The sequence below is a fragment of the Ochotona curzoniae genome, unplaced genomic scaffold, assembly GCF_017591425.1.
Source record: "Ochotona curzoniae isolate NIBS_2020 unplaced genomic scaffold, NIBS_Ocur_1.0 scaffold_3208, whole genome shotgun sequence".
NCBI classification, from domain to species: Eukaryota; Metazoa; Chordata; class Mammalia; order Lagomorpha; family Ochotonidae; genus Ochotona; species Ochotona curzoniae.
Genome location: NW_024467106.1, coordinates 26,578,991 through 26,600,989, shown reverse-complemented (window position 1 = coordinate 26,600,989; position 21,999 = coordinate 26,578,991). Strand labels below are relative to the sequence as shown.

The window sequence follows — 21,999 nt, the reverse complement described above, 5'->3', positions numbered from 1 at the left end:
CAGAACCGGCCACTGCGCTCACTTGGGGAGTGAACCATCGGCCGGACGGAAGATCTTCCTCTCTGTCTCTCCTCCTCTATGTATATCTGACTTTGTGATAAAAATAAAATAAATCTTTAAAAAAAAGATGAAAAGGGGGAGGAACGAGGGTGAAAGGAAGAACAAGGTAAGAACATGAGAGCTGGGTCAGCAGAAATCAGGACTTTCCTCCCGAAGCCCCACACAGGTGCAAGGACTTGAACTATCCTTTCCCTGCTGCCATTCATTAGCAGAGGGCTGGGTTGGAAGTAGAGTAGGTAGAAATGGATGCCAACGCTGCAGATAGCTTTTCTCACTACGCCACAGTGCCAAGCCCCAATATGCTCTTAAAAATGTATATATAAAATACATGAGGACCAACATTGTGATGGAGTAAGCTAAGCCTCTACCTATGAGGCTGGCATCCCCGATAAACACTAATTCGAGTCCCAGATGCTCCACTTTTGTTTCGGCTCCCTGCTAATACGCCTGGAAAAGCAGCTGAAGATGCCCAAGTGCTGCCACACAACATGGAAAACTGTTAAGAAATCCCTGCCTCCCAGTGAAAGAAGACCCATGTCCTCGGATCCTGAACCCCAGGGCAGACCTGGATGAAGCTCCTGGCTTCAGACCAGCTCAGCTCTGAACACTGTGTCCACTGGACAGAAGATCTTCCTAGCTCTACTCTATATAACTCTACCCTTAAACCCACACACACACAACACAGAGTGACTCCTTTATATAAATAAAAATGTTAAAAGTTAAAATATACAGGGCCAGCGCCATGGCATAGGTTAAAGCTCCAGCTGTGGACCAGCATCCCTTATGGGCACCTATTCAAGCCCCAACTGTTTCACTTCTGATCCAGCACCTTGCTTATCACCTGAGAAATCAGCAGAGGACGTCTCAAGTCCTTGGGGTCCTGTAGCCATCTGGGAGACCCATAAGAAGCTCCTGGCTCCTGACCAACCCAACTCCAGACACTGCAGCCTTTGGCAGAGTGCACCAGCAAATGGAAGATCTCTCTCCTTTACTAACTTATATATACATTTTAAAGGCAATACTTTCGCAAGCATCCTTGACAAAAGCTATTAGGTGTAAAGAAAAACTGCTATTGATAAAAATATTAAGTGCAACTTCCCAAGACAATCTCTTTCAAGCAATGTTCAAAAGGTGATTTTAACTGAAACTTACAGCTAAGAGATAGAGTGCCCTCTACTGGAAGTTAATAGACAAATTAATAGACCATTTAAATTCTCAAAAAATAAACACTTAAGTTTTTAAGTAAAATAAATGCTTCTATTACACAAAGTACAGTATTTTAATTTCCAAGCAGGAAAACCAATCAATGTTCAAAGCACTATAAAATATGTCCAAGTCCAATTTATATATTGAAGAAATAAACCCTAACAACATACTACACATGGCTCTTTTGCAAGAGAAAAGGTACTGTCAGTCATGAAGTGCAATTCTAGTGTCCAGAGTTCAGTATCTGTCATACACTATATAAGGACTGGAAAATACAAATCTATGGGAAGAATGAGCCATCCCTATTGCCCTGGAGCAGATCTGTAAAAGGGGACTAATCTTTAGCAAAGTTTTCAGTTATAATCTAAACTTTAGTTTCTGCCTAAAAGATCAGATTCTGCCCAAGAACTACTAACATAAATATTATTAAGTACTAAAACAGTATGAGTAATAATGGTGTTTGAGGATATTTCAACGCCAGCAATATGAAATAATTGCAAAACCTCTTAAGAAAAAACAGTACAATTACTGTGGAAAATGGCATGGTGGTTCCTCAGAAAAGTTAAACACAGAAACACCACTTCTGGACGCATAACCAACATAATCAAAAGTAAAGTCTTTCTTATACTACCATGTTCACAGAAGTATTACTTATAATCTTCCATCTATAATCTTCAAAAAGTAGAAGCAATTCAAATGTCCACCAACAGACAAACTGAAGAAAACAAAAGTTTAATGCCTGCATCTGAATTATATTTTTCAGCTTAAAAAGGAAAAAAGGGAATTACATTCCTTTTTTTTTTTTTTAAGATTTATTCTTTAAAAAAGAAGTGGAGGACAGGAAAAGAGGAAGAGAGAGGAAGATCTTCCATCCACTAGTTCACTCCCAAGTAGCCACAATGACCAGAGCTGAGCTAAACGGAAGCCAGAAGCTTCTGGGTCACCAGGAACGTGCAGACTCCAAAGACGTTGGCCCGTCCCCTGCTGCTTTTCCAGGCCACTAGCAGGGAGCTGGATGGAACGGAAGTTAAGCAGCTGGGACACCGTATGGGAAACCGGTGCATGCAAGGCAAGGACTTCAGCCACTAGGCTACTACACTGGGCCCAGGAATGACATTCTTACACATGGTACAACATAATGAAACACTATGCCAGGTGGAAAAAAGAGAAAAGGCAAAAAAACAAAAAATGCTGCACTGTGGCACAGAAGGCTAACACAGTCTGCAGTACCAGCATCCAATACGGACTCGGGTTCCAATCCCAGCTGCTCCACTTCCAATCCAACTCCCTGTTAATCTGCCTTGGAAATAGCTTTTGCCCATGTCACCTCCAGAGGGATTCCAGCAAGAACTTCCTGATTCCCAACTTCAACCTGACACACCTTAGCCCCTGTGGCAATTTTGGAGAGTAAACCAGCAGATCGGAGATCTGTCTGTCTGTCCTCTCTCTTAAGTAGCTACCCTGAGCTAGAGGAAGGAGTAAGGAATTCACAGCCTAATGAGTAAAATTTAAATTTGGGATTGTGAAAGAATTCTGGAGAATACCAATAACTACATGTTCCCAAAAAGTTAAAATGGAAATTTTTGTTATGCATATTATTAGATGAAAACAACATTTAAAGTGTCTCCTGCTCTCAATCCGCAAGCTTGTTTAACTCACCAGATAGATTAAATTCGGAGAATTCTGAAAGGAGGTCTAATTACACAGTTCCTCACCCAAAGATTTTAAGTGCAGTTCTCTCACCTGCCAATAACACTCACAACCTGCTTTTAGAAATGCAGTTTTATCATCAGTAAACAAGTAATTTGAAAATCGTACCCTAGTGAACTGATAACAGGATTCTGTCACTTTAAGAGTAAAAGAAAATGGTGGCAGCATATGATTTTAAAAGTTTTCTGCATTTTATAATTAACAATGAAAAGAAGGAAAAGGTTACCAACTTAAAAAACAGATCACTCAACTGTAATACCTCATATGCAGTATCCCAATAAGCATAGCAACCAAGCTTGAACTGAGTCTTCCCATAACACAGCAACGACTTAACCGAGAAAGCAGATCAGCAGGCAGACTGGGTAGAAAGTATATAAGCTGAACCAAATGTTGCTGAGACTCTGCAGGGAGAACCACCACCGTGCCTTCCTGTGGATCTAGGGACACAGGCAGACATTAAAGTTAACTATAAAAAGAGTCACACCACATATGCTTTATTTCAAGTAAATCAATATATTAATAGTTCTTTTCAAAAAGCACTCATGTTAGGCTTATTCAGTTATTTGCTTAAATAAAACAAAGAACACAAAAATTTAAACATTTAAAGCTGTAATAATTCACAAAATCTAATATCTTGTTAGAATAAACAGAATTCTATACAACAAAATACTATTTCAATGAAAAGAGAATTAAGCTAGTCCTTGCCACAATATGACACAGTAAAATGACTGTAAAATGGTGATTTTAATAGTATGCAAGTGCTACATCAGTAAATACAATTTGTACAGATGTACACATTATGTGTATTCCAATATGCCTGTTTTAAATATTAGTTCTATTTATAAAAAATATATGAAACTCATAATCGACATTCATTCTGATTAAGAAAAGTTACCTTGCTAAAGCCTCGAAGAAATGTTTTAAATAGCTGGTTAGTCCTAAATGTATGACTAGCAGATGGTTTCAAAGACAATTTACAAGTTTAAGTCTAACTACTCTAACTGATACTTCTAGTGAGAGTCTACTGCTTGATGGTGTTTTGCCAATGTAACCAAGGTACAACTGACCTAATATAAGCAAAATCTAAGGAGCTCCCATGGGGGCCTCATGTGCTCCCAGCCACGTCCACATGCCTTGGCGTGACACCTGGCTCTGGTCCGACTCCACCTGCCTGCCAAGGCAGAGCCTGAGGAGCCAGCCCCTAGGACAGTGCAAGAATTGGATTCCCACCACTCAAGTGTGGAAGACCTGGATTTTGTTCCTTGTTCCTGGTTTTAGGCTTAGCTGAAGTGAACCAGCAATGGGAGTGTTGGCTCTGTGTCTATTTCTGTATATGCCCTCTAAATAAACAAGCTTTACAAAGTACCAAAAATCAAAGATGTTCCCTTAAAACTTCGTTACTGAATCACAACAGATCAACAACTATCTACAGCATTAAACAAACTCACCATAGATTCGGAGAGCAGTCGCTTGTAAACTTTTTAGTAATTCCTTATTGGCTCGTGCTGCAGCAGTATGAATGATATCAATAAGCTGTGTAGAAAGCTCAGGGTTTCGGGAGCCAAGATGAGCAAGTTGCAACGGCAAACCAGCCAGCCAGCGTGATAACACTTTACTACGGTATCTTAGAAAGGCAAAAGGACAAAAGGGCAATTTTCAAAGACAAGGAAAATACACTTAAGCAAAAAAAAAAAAAAATCTGCCACAAAGTTACTAAGTATGTAGCAATAACACATTTATTCACAAACATCTGAAACCCTATGTCAGCATCACTTAAGCAGCAACAGCATTTTTCAGAGCTTTATCAACTAAATTCCAAGATCATATTATTTTAGACATTATCTAGATCTTTCTTTTACTTTAGAGTGCACAAATAATACTTCAATCTTTGAAAAGTATTCACCTTCCTTACTGCCAATCATGACGCCATAACAACAAATTAACACAAACATAACACAAACATTTTTGCTACCCCGACAGCTTAATGATTTAAACATGAACTTCATTGTCAAACTTGGGTCTCAGCTCTGCTACCAACTGGCTGCATATATGCCAACATGTTTAACACTAAGCTCTGATTCCTTCTATAAAATGGGAACAAGAGCTCCCACTTCATAGTACTATGAAAATTAACAAATTTAATTATGAAAAGCACCTGGCTTATAACAAAGGCCAGAATGTTTCCATCAATAAGTTTGTATATTCCACCCTAACAGCTTTCTGACTACACCAAGAAAATGTGACATTCACAGTAAAAGAAAAAAATTTCAACTCCTGGCAGTTTTACGCCTTGTGTTATCTCTCCTGTTGGCACCAAATTAACCTAGAAAACATTCTCATTTTTTATTAACCTCAGTTTTATCACACATGACATAGTATGGCATTAAGGGTTACTGATTCAATCTCCATAATATTTATGGGAAAGAAAAGAAAAATTCAGACTATCAGGCTTGTTCCAAGTGGGCAAGTTGCAACAATGATGTAAACGGGATTTTATCTGTTCAGAAACAGTATTCAAGTGCGCGGGCATTATTAGGTAGGCCTACTTATAAAATTACGTATCATTTTTAAAATGTTATCAGAAATTTTTTTAAAAAGTCTCCTCAAAGGATTTAACCACTACCAAAGAGCTTAGCAAGGGGAAGTTACTCAAACTAAGGAAAAAAACAAAACTTACCTGAATCTGTAAGATCGCAGTTCTTCCTTTTGATAAATTTTACTGAAAAACTTCAGCAATAGAGTCCGAACTGGAAGGAGAAGGCCCCTTTGCTGATACAAAGTATATACTGCCTTAATGAGTGTCTCTGTAGCCTCTGCGAATAGAAAGCAAACAGTTCTGATATAAACCAAGAGGTTTCTCTAACATTCCCAAATTCCTCTGAATGCACAGAAATTTACTTTGTTCTATGCCAAAGCATATCTCAGCCAAACTCATGACTATCAAAATCTTATAGGAACAGCCATCGACTAACACCATTGTCAAATCAACCACAAGATATGCTATACATTTTCTTAAGAGATAACAAACCTAAAGATGACAAAAACAGGGTAGCAGAAGGTGAATCAGATGAGTACCAAACAAGAAAGCTTTGAATTAATAAGTCAACCTAAAACTTGACAATGTAACCTAACCTCAAGGTAGAAGAAAGAAGAAAGGCAGAATTCATTTTATTTGGATCAAAAGAAAAGGTTTTCAATTTCTAGTCAAACCAGATTAGAAAGGAGTAGAAATATTTATCAATTTCTACCCACCGAGAAAGGGATATCCTGAGTCATAAACGATTTCAGTGTTCAACTGATTTGCTTCACAAATAATTAGGCTAACTATCTTTTGTGGTTTGAAAGTAATTACTTTAGCTGCAAGAAATGTTTGGAAGTCATTTCCGTGCTCGATGCTAAATAACATGCATTGAGTTCCTCTCTTAAATAAGGGACAAGGCAAATCACCTACCTCTGTTGGGTTGTATCTGCATTAACCTCCACGATACTCCAAGCAATCTGTTCAGTTGCTTACTATTTAGCCTAGAGCCATCTTCAAGGGTCTCTGTCACAAATTTCCTGATCATTTCTATCCAACTGGAATCTTTCTGCAAAGTTGAGGCATTTGCCAAGGAGACCATGATATCAGACAGTGTTAAATTCAGTAAGAGATGATCTACGTTATTGGAGAAAATCGTGCAATGCTTGATGCTAAAAACAAACAAAGACACACACACATCTATAAAGTGTTAAATCTACCATGCCTGCTTCACCTAGATCACTTAAAATAGTCTGTCAATGTCTATCAATGTGAAAAAAAAAAATTTCCTACCAGAATAAACTGCCAAAAAGATCACGTAGGCAAGTTTAGGCCACACTTCTGTAAACACACAATTCATGAAACCAAGCTTTTTAAGAAAGGCCTGATTTGAGTGCATAGTGTTTAGCTCATTACTCAAAGTGCTATCCACACAAAAAGTAAATGCCATTAATACCTGAGAATCTTAAAGACTCGTGGGAATCAGGGAGTGGGAGAGGCCTAGGAGGGAAATAGTGGGCTCCTCCCTTTTGGGTTACCACTTGCACGAGAGGGCACAAAAACCAGGACAGGGGCTGGGGTGGAATGAGGTGTGGGACAGACTGGACTACTGCTACACATACTGGCAAACCAGGGTAGGGGGTAGGCTGGGGGTTATTGTGGGTCACTCCAACTAGGCTGCAGTTCCCACTTGGGTATGCGAGGGCCAAGTATGTGCTGGGCAGAACCAGGCTGGACTGCAATACCCATTGGTTCCAGTGGAAATCGGGCCTGAAAACAGAGCCAACCCAGCAATCACACCACCATCTGAGGTGGTTGGACTGTGCTGGGCCCTATACTTGCTAGCACATACAAGAACCTGGTCTGGGAACACCTCAGACAAAGTTTCTTTGGAGATCCCCCCCAATCGAAATGCTGGACTCAGAACCCTAACCAAGAAAAGAGAGAAGACAGAACAGGTCAATCAACCATCTCAGCTATATGTTGGCAGCGAAATATGGGGCAAACAGAGACTCTATGATGGACTATGTCAATCAGTGGATTCTTCAAAGACGTCATCGTGCTTGGAGTGGCAAGATTGGCAGCGATTCATAACTGGTGAACTATCAAAACCAATTGAGCAAGAACCTCAGAGCATACCCTACATCTGGGACGTGGGGAGGGTGGGAAATTGGGTGGGCCTTCTCCCTTAAAACCCCCTTTAAACATGAAGGAAACAATATGGAAATAATAGTCTTACCCACTTTCCTATAGCCCTTGAACCTTTTTACCCTAATAAACTATGTAAAGATTGTCAAAAATATAACAATAATAATAATAATAAAAAGACTAGTGGGATAAGAAGACATGGAAACCCTAATACCTTTCAAGGTTTCTTTAAAGCAGGCATTTGTATTTGGAAGGACACTATAGTGGGCCCGGGCTTTGCATCTAACTAATCATCTGATCTAGCCACAATTTCCTCATGGGAGAAATAAGGATAAAGATAAGCACTGAACTGAAGTAATTTGTCTTTGTAACTTACATATTGTAATCAGTTCATTATACTTAAAGGCTTTTCTTCCAAAATTTGAAAATACCTCAAAATAATGCTTCAATTTAAAAACTTTGCAACTTAGATAGTACTCATTTCACACTATTTAAAAACAGAGTCCATATTTTTCATGTTTAAGAAAACATAAATCTGACTAAAATGTAAACATCTCTAACCAATTTTAAAAGGAAGAGTAAGCTTAAGATTAGCCTTCAGCAAAGACTTAATAGTGAAAAACACTACTACTATGAGAAATAAATTTGGCACTAGACACAAATGCTGAGACAGAATGACAAATATGCACAAAAGAGAAAATGGAATCAGATTACAAAGATTCAGAGGCATGGACGGTGCACTGGTTCAACTACCTAATCCTCCACTTTCAAGCGCAGGCAACTCATATGGAGGCCATTCCTGTCCCAGTTGCTTCACTTCCCACCCAGCTCCCTGTTAGTAACTTAGGAAAGCAGTAGAGAATGGCCCAAAGCCTTGGGAACCTGCATCCACGTAGGAAACATGGAAGAGGCTCCTGGCTCCTAACTTTGAATTGGCCCAGCTCCAGCAACTGCAGCCTTTGAGGAAGTGAACCAGCCAATGGATGATCTTCCTGTCTCTCCTTCTCTCTGTAAATTTGCCTTTCAATGAAAATAAATAAATCTTAAAAAACAAAAACAAAGATTCAGAGGCAAAGGAAATAAAATTACTTGTGAAGACAGGAAAGTAACAAGGTCTGCAAGCTTCTTCCAGATAAGCAAAGGGAAAAAAATGAGTTACAGACTTATAAACAAAATAGCAGTTATATAGTCATCATAGGAAGCCAGGCAAGGGCAAGAGATGGGGTCAGTGCTGTATGAACCAGAAATGGGCCATATAGGAAGGATAAAATAATTTATCTTGATTTGAAATTTGCTTGAGTTTTGGGATGCTAGAGAGGGTAGGCACCTGGCCCCTATATTAAATTGATAGGGATGATAAAGATAAGGGAGCAAAAAGATCCAGAAATACATTCTACCTTGGTTATGTTCAGCTTATCATAAACACAGGCAGATAACCAACATGGTACAATCTCACTAGAAGAAGCTGGAGCTTTGTTTCTAATTTACCCCACATGACCACTGTTAGTTACAAAGGAAGCTAGATAAGCTAGTTTTGACTTTGTGTGGCTGTGTCCAACTAAAACCAAGAGTTTGCTCATTAAGAAATAATGAAGTCAGTGGTAGACTTGCAAACATTTCTTGCCCATATATAGATTTCTCTTAAATTTATTTCAAACAGAATAATCTACTGTGATGTGGAAGTCCTCAGGGGATATCTGCACATCAGAGAGTTCATTTAGCTCTCCAATAATTTATGCAAACATTTCATCCATATTTGAGGGAGGCAGGTTTCTGGAGAAACTTAAAGTTCCAGCAGTGGTAGCATAGAGAATAGAAACAAATCTGTTTGCTATAAATAACTTTAAATCTCATATTTAATACTTTTAAAATCTCAAAAGCACTGAAGACCCAAGGCTTGCCAAAGATACACTGTGCCTACTTTATGCTGGACCCTTTTAGAAGTTTCTCTTCCAGGGTAAAAAAGGTGAACTGGAAGTATAAGCAACTTTCAGATAAAACCTAATCCCAATTCTATATTATCCCCAGTTGTTCTTCCCAATGAACACTCCAGCAAAGTTTTTTGGTACTTATTTGACAAACTTTTGCTGATGTCCAGTAATGGAAAGGCCAAAGACCTAAAACACTCAACACAAGTCTGAAACAAAACAGAGATGAAAGAATCATATTCCCCTATTTTAAGACTTACCTAATAAACTACAGTAATCAAGACAACATAGTACTAGTAAAAGACAAAAGTAAATTAATAGACCCCAAAATAGACCCAGAAAAATGCAGCCAGCTGAACTCTGACAAGGGAAAAAGGCATTTCAGTGGATAAAGTCTTCTTAACAAATGGTGAAATAACAATTGGACTGAATTCCAGAACTGAAAAATAAAAACAGAAAATACAATGGACTTACATACGACTAGAGTTAGACACAACCGGATACTATGAAAGATATACATTAAGCCAGCCTTGAGAGTAAAATGGGACTCATTCTTTAAAGACATTTCAAGATTCCAGATTTCATTTTCAGTCACTTCACTGAATTCCAAGGAAAATAAAAAGAAGACCCAAAATAAGCCCACAACTCAGCTTTGTTTGACAAGGGAAAAGGGCACTCTACTGGACACATTCATGCGAAACTGAAGAACAGGAAGAACTGAAGAACAGGAAGAACTTAAGGAAAAACCAAACAGCTGACTTTTTAAAAAGTATCAACAGAAAGCCAACTCAAAGTGACTTAACACAGCAATGGAAGCCAAGAGCCAGTCAGATGTTACTGTCACTGTGTTCAAACTGGAATATCACACTATGCAAAACATTCTTTAGAAATGGAGAAATGCAATTTTCAATGCAAAAAAAAAAAAAAAAAAAAAACCCCTCCATAAGATTCTAAATGCTCTCAGAATACTTAAAAAAAAAAGGGTAGGAAAACAAAGATGGTAATGGATTGAAGTTCTCCAGAATAATTTTGCTTGCAAACTCAAATTTTACCACTACCAACAGCGACCAGTTGTTTTCCTGGAACAGATAAACTTACTTTGTTCATTTTTATGAAGGTGCCTGCCAAACAACTAAGTCTGAATACCCACCACTGTCTTGCGTATGTTCCAAGACTCCTAGGAGATGCTTAAAATCAGAGACAGCATTGGACTCCATACATACTGCATTTTCCAATATATACATAAATATGATATAAAGTTTAATTTATAAATTAAGCATAGCAAGAGACTAACATTTAACAAAACACAACTACACTATACTGAGTTATGTGAATGTGGTATCTCTATCAAAATAGAAATTACTGTACTTTATCCAACTGTACATATATTTATTTACTACATAAACTGTTATGTTGATCCAGATCTTTTCTTTTAACTTCTTAGCTTAGATATTTCTCTCCAAAGCACAGGCAGCCTCCATTTTTCTGCAGATATACTGCAGGTCAATTTCCTTTTTGATTTCTGCTTAAATTCTTATTCCCTATGGCATTATTTTTCTTTAAGGTTTTCTATCCTCACATCCCCACAAACATCTGACAGTACATATGTGTTCAGTATAATCATTCATATATATATATTTTATGGACTTCATAGTTTAATAATACTGCTCACTTTAGAAACAAATAGTTTCAAAAGAAACTGTCACTACTGTAAACAGAAAAAAAGAATCTAATATAATTTGCAATAAATTCACATCCCAAACACCACCACTTACACCTTACTTGCTAAATCAACCAAAGCTCTCTATTCCCTTTGAAAGATTTTCCCAACAATGGAAAATCTACTAAAGTCACTAATTAGCTACTGCTCTCACAAGCTTATCTGTAGATGAAAGTCAAGGCATACCTTTATTCCAAGACATTCCACGTTTACTGGAATCTTGTAATAATCATCACACACCAATAATTATGAGCACAAAGTGTTCATACGAAACTGAATCCCAGTGACTTTTTAATAATGTCAAAACATCCTTTCTTTCAAGTACACAAAACAGTTGAGGGATGAGAACTGTGGCATAGCAAGCAATGTCACAGCCTGCAACATCAGCACCCCAGATGGGTAGTCGTGTCCCAGCTGCTCCACTTCCAATCCAGCTCCCTGCTAATGGCATAGGAAAAGCAGCAGAAGATGGCTCAAGTGCGTGGGACCCTGCCACCCCTGTGGGAAATCCTGGTGAAGTACCTGGTTCCAGCTTTCAATCTGCTTCAGCCCTACCCTTTGAGTAAGTAAATTAATGCTTGCTCTGAAATGTCATTTATCAAACACCACATTTTCTTTGAAGAATCAAATGTCAATTCTAACAGATGATGCACCTTAATGGGTTAGCAAGTTATGACTACAATTCATGATTAAGAACTTTATAACAAAAATAATCAGCACACTGACAGTGACTCTCAAGTTTTGCTTTCCCAAGCATGTTTTACTATTTATTGCTGCTGCACAACGCTATGGTGACAAAAGGTAAATACTATACATCGAACAAATTCAGTGTCAATTTTTTTTATTACCAAAGCTTACGGGGGGTTTCAAGTGTTTGAGATTTTTTTAAATTACTATTCAACAAAAGTACTGTCTATCGTCTCTTTCTCTGAAACAGCCTGAAAGAAAGAGACCAGAAATCTGTGTAAGGAAAGCAGGGCACTGGCTTCTTGGTCCTGTCTCTGCTTCTTTGCTCAGGCTATCAGCAGATTAGTCTGTGAAGAAACAGGATCAGCATCTCCTCACTCCTAAGAAACACCAGCAAATCCAAGCAGAGCCTCCCTGCAGAGCTCTGGTCCCAGTATGGTTTTATTTACTTATAAGCTGGAACAAAATCACTTAATAAGAAATACTTTCATATGCCTATATGGCCTTATTACTTCTGAGCACATCGTCTGAATCCTGCTCAAAGTCCTCAATGATTCTCTATCTATCTAGTTTCTTCCATAATGCAATACATGCATGCAGATACACACACACAGAATCTTTGGCAGACTATTTGTTATGCTGTAAACACTCAAATGATCCTTGCCAGAAAGATTCCCCATCCCAATTTTCCCATTTATCTATTCACTTGAAAATACACACTTTAAAACGTCAGATATTATTTAAATATGTATTTTCTCTTTCTTTTTAAAGATTTATCTCTTTTTACTTGAAAGTCAGAGTTAGAGAGGGGAAACAAAAAGAGAGCTTCCTTCCACTGGTTCAAGTCCTAAATGGCTGCAATGACCAGAGCTGAGCTGGATTCAAAGCCAGGAGCTTCTTACAGGTCTCCCATGTAGCTACAAGGGCTCCAGGCCTCAGCTCATCTCGTCCATGTCATTAGCAGGCAGCTGAAATCAGAAGTACAGCAGCAGGGACTAGAACCAGTACCCCCATGGGATGCCAATGCCACCCACCTTAGCAACACTTCAGAAACTCACTTTTATGTGATTCGATGCATTTATAAAATGCAAATTGAGACAAAAAGGATGAAAAAAAATTAGTTCTAAGGCTTATGGTGACATTTTCAAGATCAACCACACTATTATTTTTTATGTTCGTAAAATTAGAAAACACCTCACAGTATCAAGTGTTACAAATTAGGGCTAATTAATCTCAAAGTTAAACAGCTTTCTGAATCTATACAGAATAATAAAATCACAATACCTTTTATTTGTCTCTTTCCTTCTGTTCTTGGTTATTTCTTTTAAGGCATATGGAAAATGACTCATAAAATGGTGTTTAAAATCGAGAAGATAGTTCTTTCGAAGCCATGATTCCTATTAAAATAAAAATCACAAAATCTCTAAGAATGATGTAAAATAACAAAACTATAAACAAAAAACGTACAGCTTGTAAATATTCAAACACAAGTGTCCCATTATAACTCACTTTGGGTCTATGATATGATACATAAATTTTATCATCAGAATAAACTATAATTTACATTCACAGACCCTACTGGCATTTAATAATTACTTTTACTTTACATTTTATCTGTTTGAGAAAAAAAGAATTTGGATTATTAATATAATATTCATAAAATATATAGTCTACTTGGTGTCAATCATACATAACTTTATTTCTCAACAGTTCCACTACTGAAGGCATTTTATGCTCTAACAAAGCAATGTGCTTCCCTGAAATGCCAAAGCACACACTGGTGAATTTATCACTTTCTTACTTTAAACAGTATCCAATTATTCCACATTATACCACTCTTACTTCCCCCTTGCAGGTTAAACAACCGGTTCATCTACCAGAAACTGTAGATCCCTTATAAAATCAGCCACCCTCCAGATCAATTGTTATTCCTCCTGAGTATCCCTTACTGGATTCTTTTTCCTAAACTCTAAATGTTAGGGTTTACCCACATCAAGCCTTTAAATAGATTCTACCCAAACTTTAGACTCTGTAAGTAAACACATACTTGACATCTCAGACTTCTAACTGGAATCTTAAACTCAGTATGAATAAAACCAAATTAGCTCCACTTGCAATCACTGTCATTTGGACTCTCTCAGTCACTACCAAAGCAATGAAAGATTATTGGCGGGACTGGTATTGTGGTGCAGCCCATTAAGCCACCATCTGCGATGCCAGCATCCAGTACAGGATCACTGGTTCAAGCCCCATGTGGTCCACTTTCAATCCACCTCCTTGCTAATGTCCCTGAGAAAGTAGAGGAAGATGTCTCCAGGATTTGGGGCCCTGCCATCTAATGGGAGACACAGATAGACCTCTGGACTCAACCTACCCCATCCCTAACCATCACAGCAACTTGGCGAATGAACCAGAAATCCAAAGTTCTCTGTTTCTTCCTCTCTGTCACTCTGCCTTCAAGTAAGTGATTAAAAACAGATTTATTTAAAAGGCAGAGTGAGAGAGGAAGAGGCTTTCCTTCTACCCACTCCTCAAATGGCTGCACAACCAGAGCCGGGCTAGTCCGAAGCTGCTTCCAGGTCTCCCACTTGGATGCAGGGATTCCCCAGCACGTTAAGACAGCACATGTTGGCCCAAGTGCTTGGGTACGTGCCACCCATGTGGCAAACTCAGATGAAGAACCAGGGTCTAGGTTAACCCTGGTCCAACCTCAGTTGTCATGGGCATTTATGGAATGAATCAGCAGATGAAAAATATTTTTATGCTGCCTTTCAAACATAGAAAGATCCTTCTTTTATTTTTCCTTTGCCTTTCAGATGAAAACACAGATGCTCCTTGACTTATGTACCACTAACTCCTTGAAATGTAAGCTCAAACTCTGATATCCTCAACCAATCAAACATCATAGCTTTGCCTAATCTACATAAATGGGTTCAGAATAGTTACATGAATTTACAGTTGGGCAAAATCACTGAAAGAACTCTATAAAATACTGAGTATCTCGTGCAATTTATTTAATCCCGTACTTAACATACCATTGTAAGTCAGAGACTGTGTGAAGAGCCTTTAAGATTAGATAACACACTTTCCAAGAGTCTGTATATATTGTTACTGTCACTAGTCTACATCACAAATTAATTGTCATATGGAAAGCCAGCTTGCATCCTCAACAATCACACATTCTATATCTAACCATGAATAACTTTCTTATCAATGTGCAAAATGAATCATAGGACAGAAAAGGCTAAAGACCGTCATGAAGACTATCTTGAAAAAGCAATTCAAAGGCCACTGTCAGGGGTGGGTTAACTGCCACCTGTTAACGCTGGTGTCCCATACAGGAACCAGTCAAAAGTCCCAGGTACTCCACTTCTGATTCATCTCCCTGCTAATATGCACCCGGGAGAGCAGCAGAAGTGCTTGGCCTCCTGTCACCCACATGTGAGAGCTCAATGAAGCTCCTGGTGTTCAGCCTGGCCTAGAACTGGATCTCACAGCCACTGGGGAGTGAACCAGAAGAAGGAAGACAGCCCTCTCTGTCTTTCCCTCTCTTTAATGCTGCCTTTTAAACAAAAAAATCTTTAAAAACATCATCTATCAGCAATTTAATCTTGCAGCATAAAAATTAAAACTTCATTTATATTTGTACAACAGAAGTATAAGAATCATGTACTACATTATCCATGAGATCTTCAGGATGGCCCAATTTTGCTAAACTTAGTCATGTTGGAAGAGACTAATAAGGAACTTAAAACTAAACAAACAAACAAAAAAAAGTCATTTACTTGAAAGGCAAAGTTGCAGATAGACTGGGAGAGGTCTTCTGTTTACTGGTTCACTCCCCAAAAGACCCCAATGGCCAGAGCTGGGCCAGCCTGGAGCTTCATCTGGGTCTCCCACATGGTACAGGGACTCAGGCACTTGGGCCATCTTCCACTGCTTTCCCAGGCAAATCAGCAGGGAAAAAAAATATCAGTACATAAATTTTTAAAAGCTTGGATACTTTTGGGAAAGCACACAACCAATTAGTAATAAACTGATTTCTAATATTCTCATCTGTAATAAAAGGCATTACTAAGAAAATAAAAAACCCATGTGTTCTCACCAATTTATGAGTTTCATCCTGCTCTTTAGACAGTTTCCACAAAAGGGAAATAATATTAAGGACTTGCTGCATAACTTGCAAAGGCTCTCGTTCTACACCACTTCCTACAGAAGCAGCTGGCTGTGGAGGCACTGCTTCAATCCAGCATTCAATCAGCAAAGGAATTATTATCTCAATAAATCCTTTCAGGCTTTCAGTAGATGACAGGCCTTCATCCACACCACCTACTCCTCCAACCAGATACCTAATAAGATAAAGATAACAAAGAAACTGATTAAAACCATTATACTCTGCTTAATTTAAATCTTAACACAAAATATCAGTAAAATGTACCATAAACAGATAATTACATTAAGTAAGACTAGCAAGAAAAATGAAATTCTAAGATGACAAAGCCAATAGATTATCAAGTTTTATATTGTATTAGGCTTTGCTGGAAATGAATAAATTAATGCTTTCAAACATCTCCTCCCATCAGTAAACCAAATCAAATCACTGTATGAAAACTAAGAAAGACAACCACTTGTCTTCCCACCATTAATCATCAATGGTCAGAAGTAATAATTCAATATAGGAAAACTGAGTGTGGACATAACTGAAATCCTTCTTACCGTAGCCTGAACTGTGAACTGACATTTGGCTGTGAACCCCCATTTTCATAAACCTGGATGTGTTGCTGGTCGTTGGCATGTTCCTTCCAGTTGATAAAAATGGAGTTGCTAGTGGCATGGGGATTTTCTTTTTGTTCCTGAAGTCCTTCACTTTCTCTCAACCTACTGGATCCATCTGCCAAGGCCTGAAGGAATTTACTGAGTCTCACTAAGACTTTCAGCCTCCATTGCTGAGAAGTGAGTCTCCGATTTGGATTTACAGAAAGTATCCAGGACTGGGATCTGTCTCTATTTACCAGTCCTTTGGACAGCTGCTGATGAGAGATAAGTTCTACGAAATTCTTAAGCAATATACTGCTACGGCCAGTAATTAAAGTTGGGTATTGTTCCAGCAGAATGTCCAAAACTTTTAAAGAGTCCTCCTGAATTCCTTCAGTAATGTGAGTCATGGCACTAGAGAGATGGGCACTTACCAAAGGAAAAAATGGAGAAATTTGTTCAGCTCGTATTTTGGGGGCCAGGAATTGAAGAAGCTGAACTGCTGCTAATCGCACATTAGCATCTTTATCTGTAAACACAGCAGTCACTTCACTTAATATGTTTGAAAGGTGTGCATCAATTATAAATGGGTACTGAGACAAAAGGTCTTTAAGTCCAAGAAGAGCACTTTGTTTAACCCCAGCATTGTAGTGATGCATCTGTGACAGCAAATCCTACAAATAAAATTAGATTTTTTTAGAGTCCACACATTTATACAATCATTTTCCAGCAGACATGCTAATTACAATTACATTAACAAATGGGCACTCATTGTGGAATCTGCTTCAAGACACATTTTTAGGGTCCAAAGCAAACAACTCGGTGGCTAAATCCATACCCATGCACCCACCAGGATCCTATATGGGTGGGGGTTCATGTCCCGGCTGCTCCACTTCCCATCCAGCTCCCTGCTTGTGGCCTGGAAAAGCAGCAGAGGACTGCTCAAAGAGGACGGCTTTAGTTTAGGCAATCTTTCATGGAGAAGATAGAATAGTTTCAATGTAATATGTGGGTAACTCCATACATCACCCATCAACAAGATACCCCAGGACTCTAGGCAAATCATTTACAAGATTTAAAACAACTTTTCAAAAAAGCATACCATCCTACATGACGTCAAAGAAAAAACATTTTCTTTTTAAGATTTATTTACTTGATAGCCATAGTTAGAGTGCAAGCATGCACGAATACATTCTTCCATTCACTGGTTCACTTTCCAAAATGCCCTAAATGGCAAGGGCTAGATCAGGCCAAAGCCAGGAGTCTGGAACTCCATCCAGGTCTTCCACACAAATGGCAGGAGCCCAAGGACTTGAACCACCATGCCCTGTTTTCCCAGATACATTCAAAGCAGACAGCTGGACCGGAAGCAGAGCAGCAATGAACTGAATCCATTGCACCACAATGCCAGCCCCCACAGAAAATCTCATTTTATATCAACATAAGACACGATTTACCTTTATGTTAAGTTTCCTATTATTTGTTGGAAGAGTTCCATCCTCTTTGAGTTGCTCAGGCAGATGTATAGTCTTTGTTTTAAAGTTTGTAGTAGTTGCATTTTCTAACCTGGGTTTCTTTTTACCAACTTTGAGTTTTACTTTTTGAAAATCATCTTGGCGTTTCCTTTTTTTGGTCATTCTTGAGTACTATAATGAGAAAAACTAATTTTAAGACAACAGCTAAAAGATAAGGACAAATGATAAAATAAACTAAATAAGGTTCCAGGCCCATACTGTACTATTTCCCAAAATTTACTCCATACATATCGAGGAACCTGGACCAACCGTGATTAAGCCAAAGGAGTTACTGATAGCCAGTACAAAACCACGGTTCAGTCTTGCAAGATTTCCTGTGCCACTGGAGTCCTCTGTCAAGCAATGTAACAAATGGTAACCCTCTGAAGTAATTTCCCCTCTGTAAGAAGACAGCAAAGATTGGCTCAAGATATACTTTGTTATCTGCTGACCCTAGAAGTGACAGAGGATGCTTTAGCAAAACAAAGGCTGAAAACCAATGCTACTATTTAATGCAGCCTATAATGACCAGGCCAAGTTTCATGAGCTTTCCCTGAAAACTGAAGATTTGGATATGCAGCAAGAGAGTAGTGGGCATTTCACAAGCAATGAAAACAAAGATCAGGAGTAAGATAAACCTGGTATAAGCAAAATGAAGATACCAAAATTAGGAACACCCAATGAAGTTCAGGCTAAACCTAAGTAGAAAATTTACTACCACAAAGAAAAACTAAAAAAGCAGAAAAGGGAATATGTGACAGAAGGATAAGGAACAAAAACTAAGCTACTGTTACAATAAATAAGCACAGCCATATCATCTTCCACCACCTCTTCTTCACTACATTTTTTTAACTACATTCATGTCTTTCTATTTACAAGCAAAATTTTTTTATCAATGCCTCCCTCCTATTTCTACTTTAGACTGCTTACTATCCTCCCCACTGGTATTCTTGACCTGCTTCTAGTGTTCAGTGTTTCATTAGCCACACTCAGAGCATTCCCCCTAAAGACCCATCTGGGGGGCAGGGGATGGCGTTTGGTCTAGCAGCTGGGACACCTGTGTCTCAGGTGGGAGTGCCTGTGCTCCTCAGCAGCCTGTGGCTCCAGATCCCTGTCCTCTGCCAAGGTAGCCTCTGGGATGACAGCAATGATGTTCCACTAGCTGTTCCCTACCAATCCCGTGGGAGGCCTGGATTGAGCTCCCTGTGCTTTGCCACATTGGGACTCAGTTTGGGTGGTTGAGCGTTTGGGGAGTGAACTGGCAGCAGACAGACCCCACCAAGGCTCAGGAGCTTTCTGCTGTTCCTATTCCTGGTAAGTTCTTCCCAAATGCCCCACCCATCCTCTCCAGCTTCACCTTCCCACAATCCAGCCTCTATCAGAAAGGCAACCTCCATACCTAGAACCACTTGAACACTCCTTAAACAGCCTTTCCTACACTCAAGAAACAATGAGTTTTGCTTCCAATGTACACAAGCAAAATTGTACACTCAATGTACACTCACTTGAATAGGTAAATGTTCTGGACAGAATAAAACTAGTCTTGGTATATATTATCCCATGTATATTATTCCATGCCTATGCTATAGAAAGTTATACTGCTATATATGGGGATACAAAAATTGGTGGGAAGTGTGGTACAAATAAATGGTTGGTACAAACTGCACAGCTCAAACTCCAGCCGCCAGCTTCCAAGAATCCAGAAGCCAACCAACTACACTATTAGATTCAAATTCACCTGATCACAAGGTTTTCCCTCAACAGATCTCCATGAAATTAGATGTGGCTGCAGACTGATTTTTTTTTACGAGATTCTGCCTCTTTGTTTTTATGATATCCCACTTCATATTCCAACCAGGGATATTCAACACTTACATCATGAAATGGGCCAAGTGTGCTCACACTCGTACCCACACTGTTAAACAAAGTATAAGCACAAAGACGTGATCCAGTCTCAAGCAGCACACAGGAGGCAGAGTACCAGACCGTGAGAAGGCAGTCCTGCAGGGATGCAGTTCAAGTCAGTCCTTCACCAAGTTGTAGCGGGGTTAACACACAGCTGAGCTTGGCAAAACCGGCAATACGTACTAAATACTGCAACGAGGCCTGGGAAACCTCATGGCAAACAGGCTTGCCTTATTTCACTTCTCCAAATGTCAAATCCTCATCTTACATACTCCTATAGTTACCCAACTCCAAAAAAGGCAAGGCCAACAAAGAAAGCACTGATACCCCATCTGGATTTTATTTTTTTAAACATCAGTTTTCAGCAATTGGGCAATGATACTCTTACAGCTTTTTCTACACTTACTAATAGGTGCCAGATACATACTAAAGGTATTCAGGAAAAAAATCCTGAGCAAGCTGTCCATCATTTCTTAATCTACCAAAATTAAGACAGTAAATTGCCACTCACTGACTTGTATTTTAAAACTAAGGTTTATTTTCATGGTACACAAAGAACATCTTTATGATTGTAAATTTTAAAGTTCTACAAATAATTCCTGCTGTTTTTACTTAAGGACTCTCACAGCACAACCACACACTTTTACTATACCATTTTTACTTGAGCCACTTTTGAACAGAAGATGGGGACCTGACCTTGCTCTCCCGGTTAATAACTCCAAAGTTCCACAGGTTAATTTAATAGACATCTTTTCCACTAAATTCAACAAGAAGCAGATTCTCCTATCTTGGGTTTTCAACTGAACTCTATCCCAACTACTTTGCTCGCTCCTCCTTCCAAACTTCCTCTGCACCCTCGTCCCCAGTCAAGCAAAGCAAGCACACTGGCCCTGGGCCTTTGCTAATTTCCTCTCCAGCCTCGCGTTGCTCCGAACTCCCCTGAAGGGCCAGTGAGGGACACCAGACTTCCCAAAAAAAGCCAAAGCCCCAGGCAGGGCGACTCCGGGGACCTGGGGGCACGGTGGTCCCGTTCAGCCAGGTGGAGATCGCACAACCCATGAGTCTGCGAGACGAAGGGGCCAATTAGGGGAGGCTGCCCAGCCCCAGCCAGTTTTCGGCGCGACTTTCCAGAAATGAAGACCTCCCCCCGCCCCGGTGAGACTTAAGAAACCATTGCTCCTTCCACTCCAGGGCACAACGGGCCGGATCCCGGTGGGCGAAGTGGAGGGCCCGCGACACAACCCGGTCTCAAACTCTCGGGAGACCCGAAACCGCGCGAACCGGCCTTACTAGTCACCTGTAGGGCTCAGGACCCAGGTCCTGCAGCCGAGGGACGCCGCGGCCGGGAAGCCTGGGGCCGCACACACCCGCGCCGGAGCCGGCCCGCCAGCCAGGGCCGCACACCGGGACGCCACGATCCCGCGCGCCGTCCCGCGCCCCGGGAGGGCCTGGCCCGACTCACCCGAGGGCTCGGCAGCGAGCAGAGCCCGAACGAGGCGACCGAGGCGAAGAGTGCGCAGGCAGAAGCCCACAGGGCAGCGGCGTGGACCACTGGCCTCGGACTCCTATCTCCCGCAGCGTGTTTTCAAATCGCCTGGTCCTCACGCGGCCGCGTCTCCTTCCGCCGCCCGGAAATCAGGGCCCCTCCCCCGCCGCGCCGCGATCACGTGACCGCGGCCCGCAGCCGCGCGCAGCCAGGGGGCGGGGCCGGGGCGGGAGCGGTAGGCCCCGCCCCGCAATTGGCAGGTCCCGCCCCCCGGAAGCGCCCCCGAGCAGCCGGAGAGGCGTGGGACCGGAGCACAGGCCCCACCCCCGGGAGCACAGGCCCCGCCCCCGGAAGCCCCTCCC

General features: G+C 40.3%; 1 protein-coding gene across 1 annotated transcript in view; it reads right to left on the bottom strand.

Moving 5' to 3' along the window:
- The window catches only part of TEX10 (testis expressed 10), a 37,118-nt gene extending 15,352 nt beyond the window's left edge, over positions 1-21,766 (bottom strand). The window contains exons 1-9 of the mRNA XM_041004287.1: positions 21,614-21,766; positions 18,190-18,378; positions 16,694-17,406; positions 16,083-16,326; positions 13,262-13,374; positions 6,428-6,666; positions 5,654-5,789; positions 4,425-4,600; positions 3,236-3,413 (exon numbers count right to left, since the gene is read on the bottom strand). Of these exons, the coding sequence (XP_040860221.1) occupies positions 3,236-3,413; positions 4,425-4,600; positions 5,654-5,789; positions 6,428-6,666; positions 13,262-13,374; positions 16,083-16,326; positions 16,694-17,406; positions 18,190-18,369 (1,979 nt within the window). The 5' untranslated portion in view covers positions 18,370-18,378; positions 21,614-21,766. The remainder of the gene's footprint in view (positions 1-3,235; positions 3,414-4,424; positions 4,601-5,653; positions 5,790-6,427; positions 6,667-13,261; positions 13,375-16,082; positions 16,327-16,693; positions 17,407-18,189; positions 18,379-21,613) is intronic.
- Between the last annotated feature and the right edge of the window lie 233 nt (positions 21,767-21,999).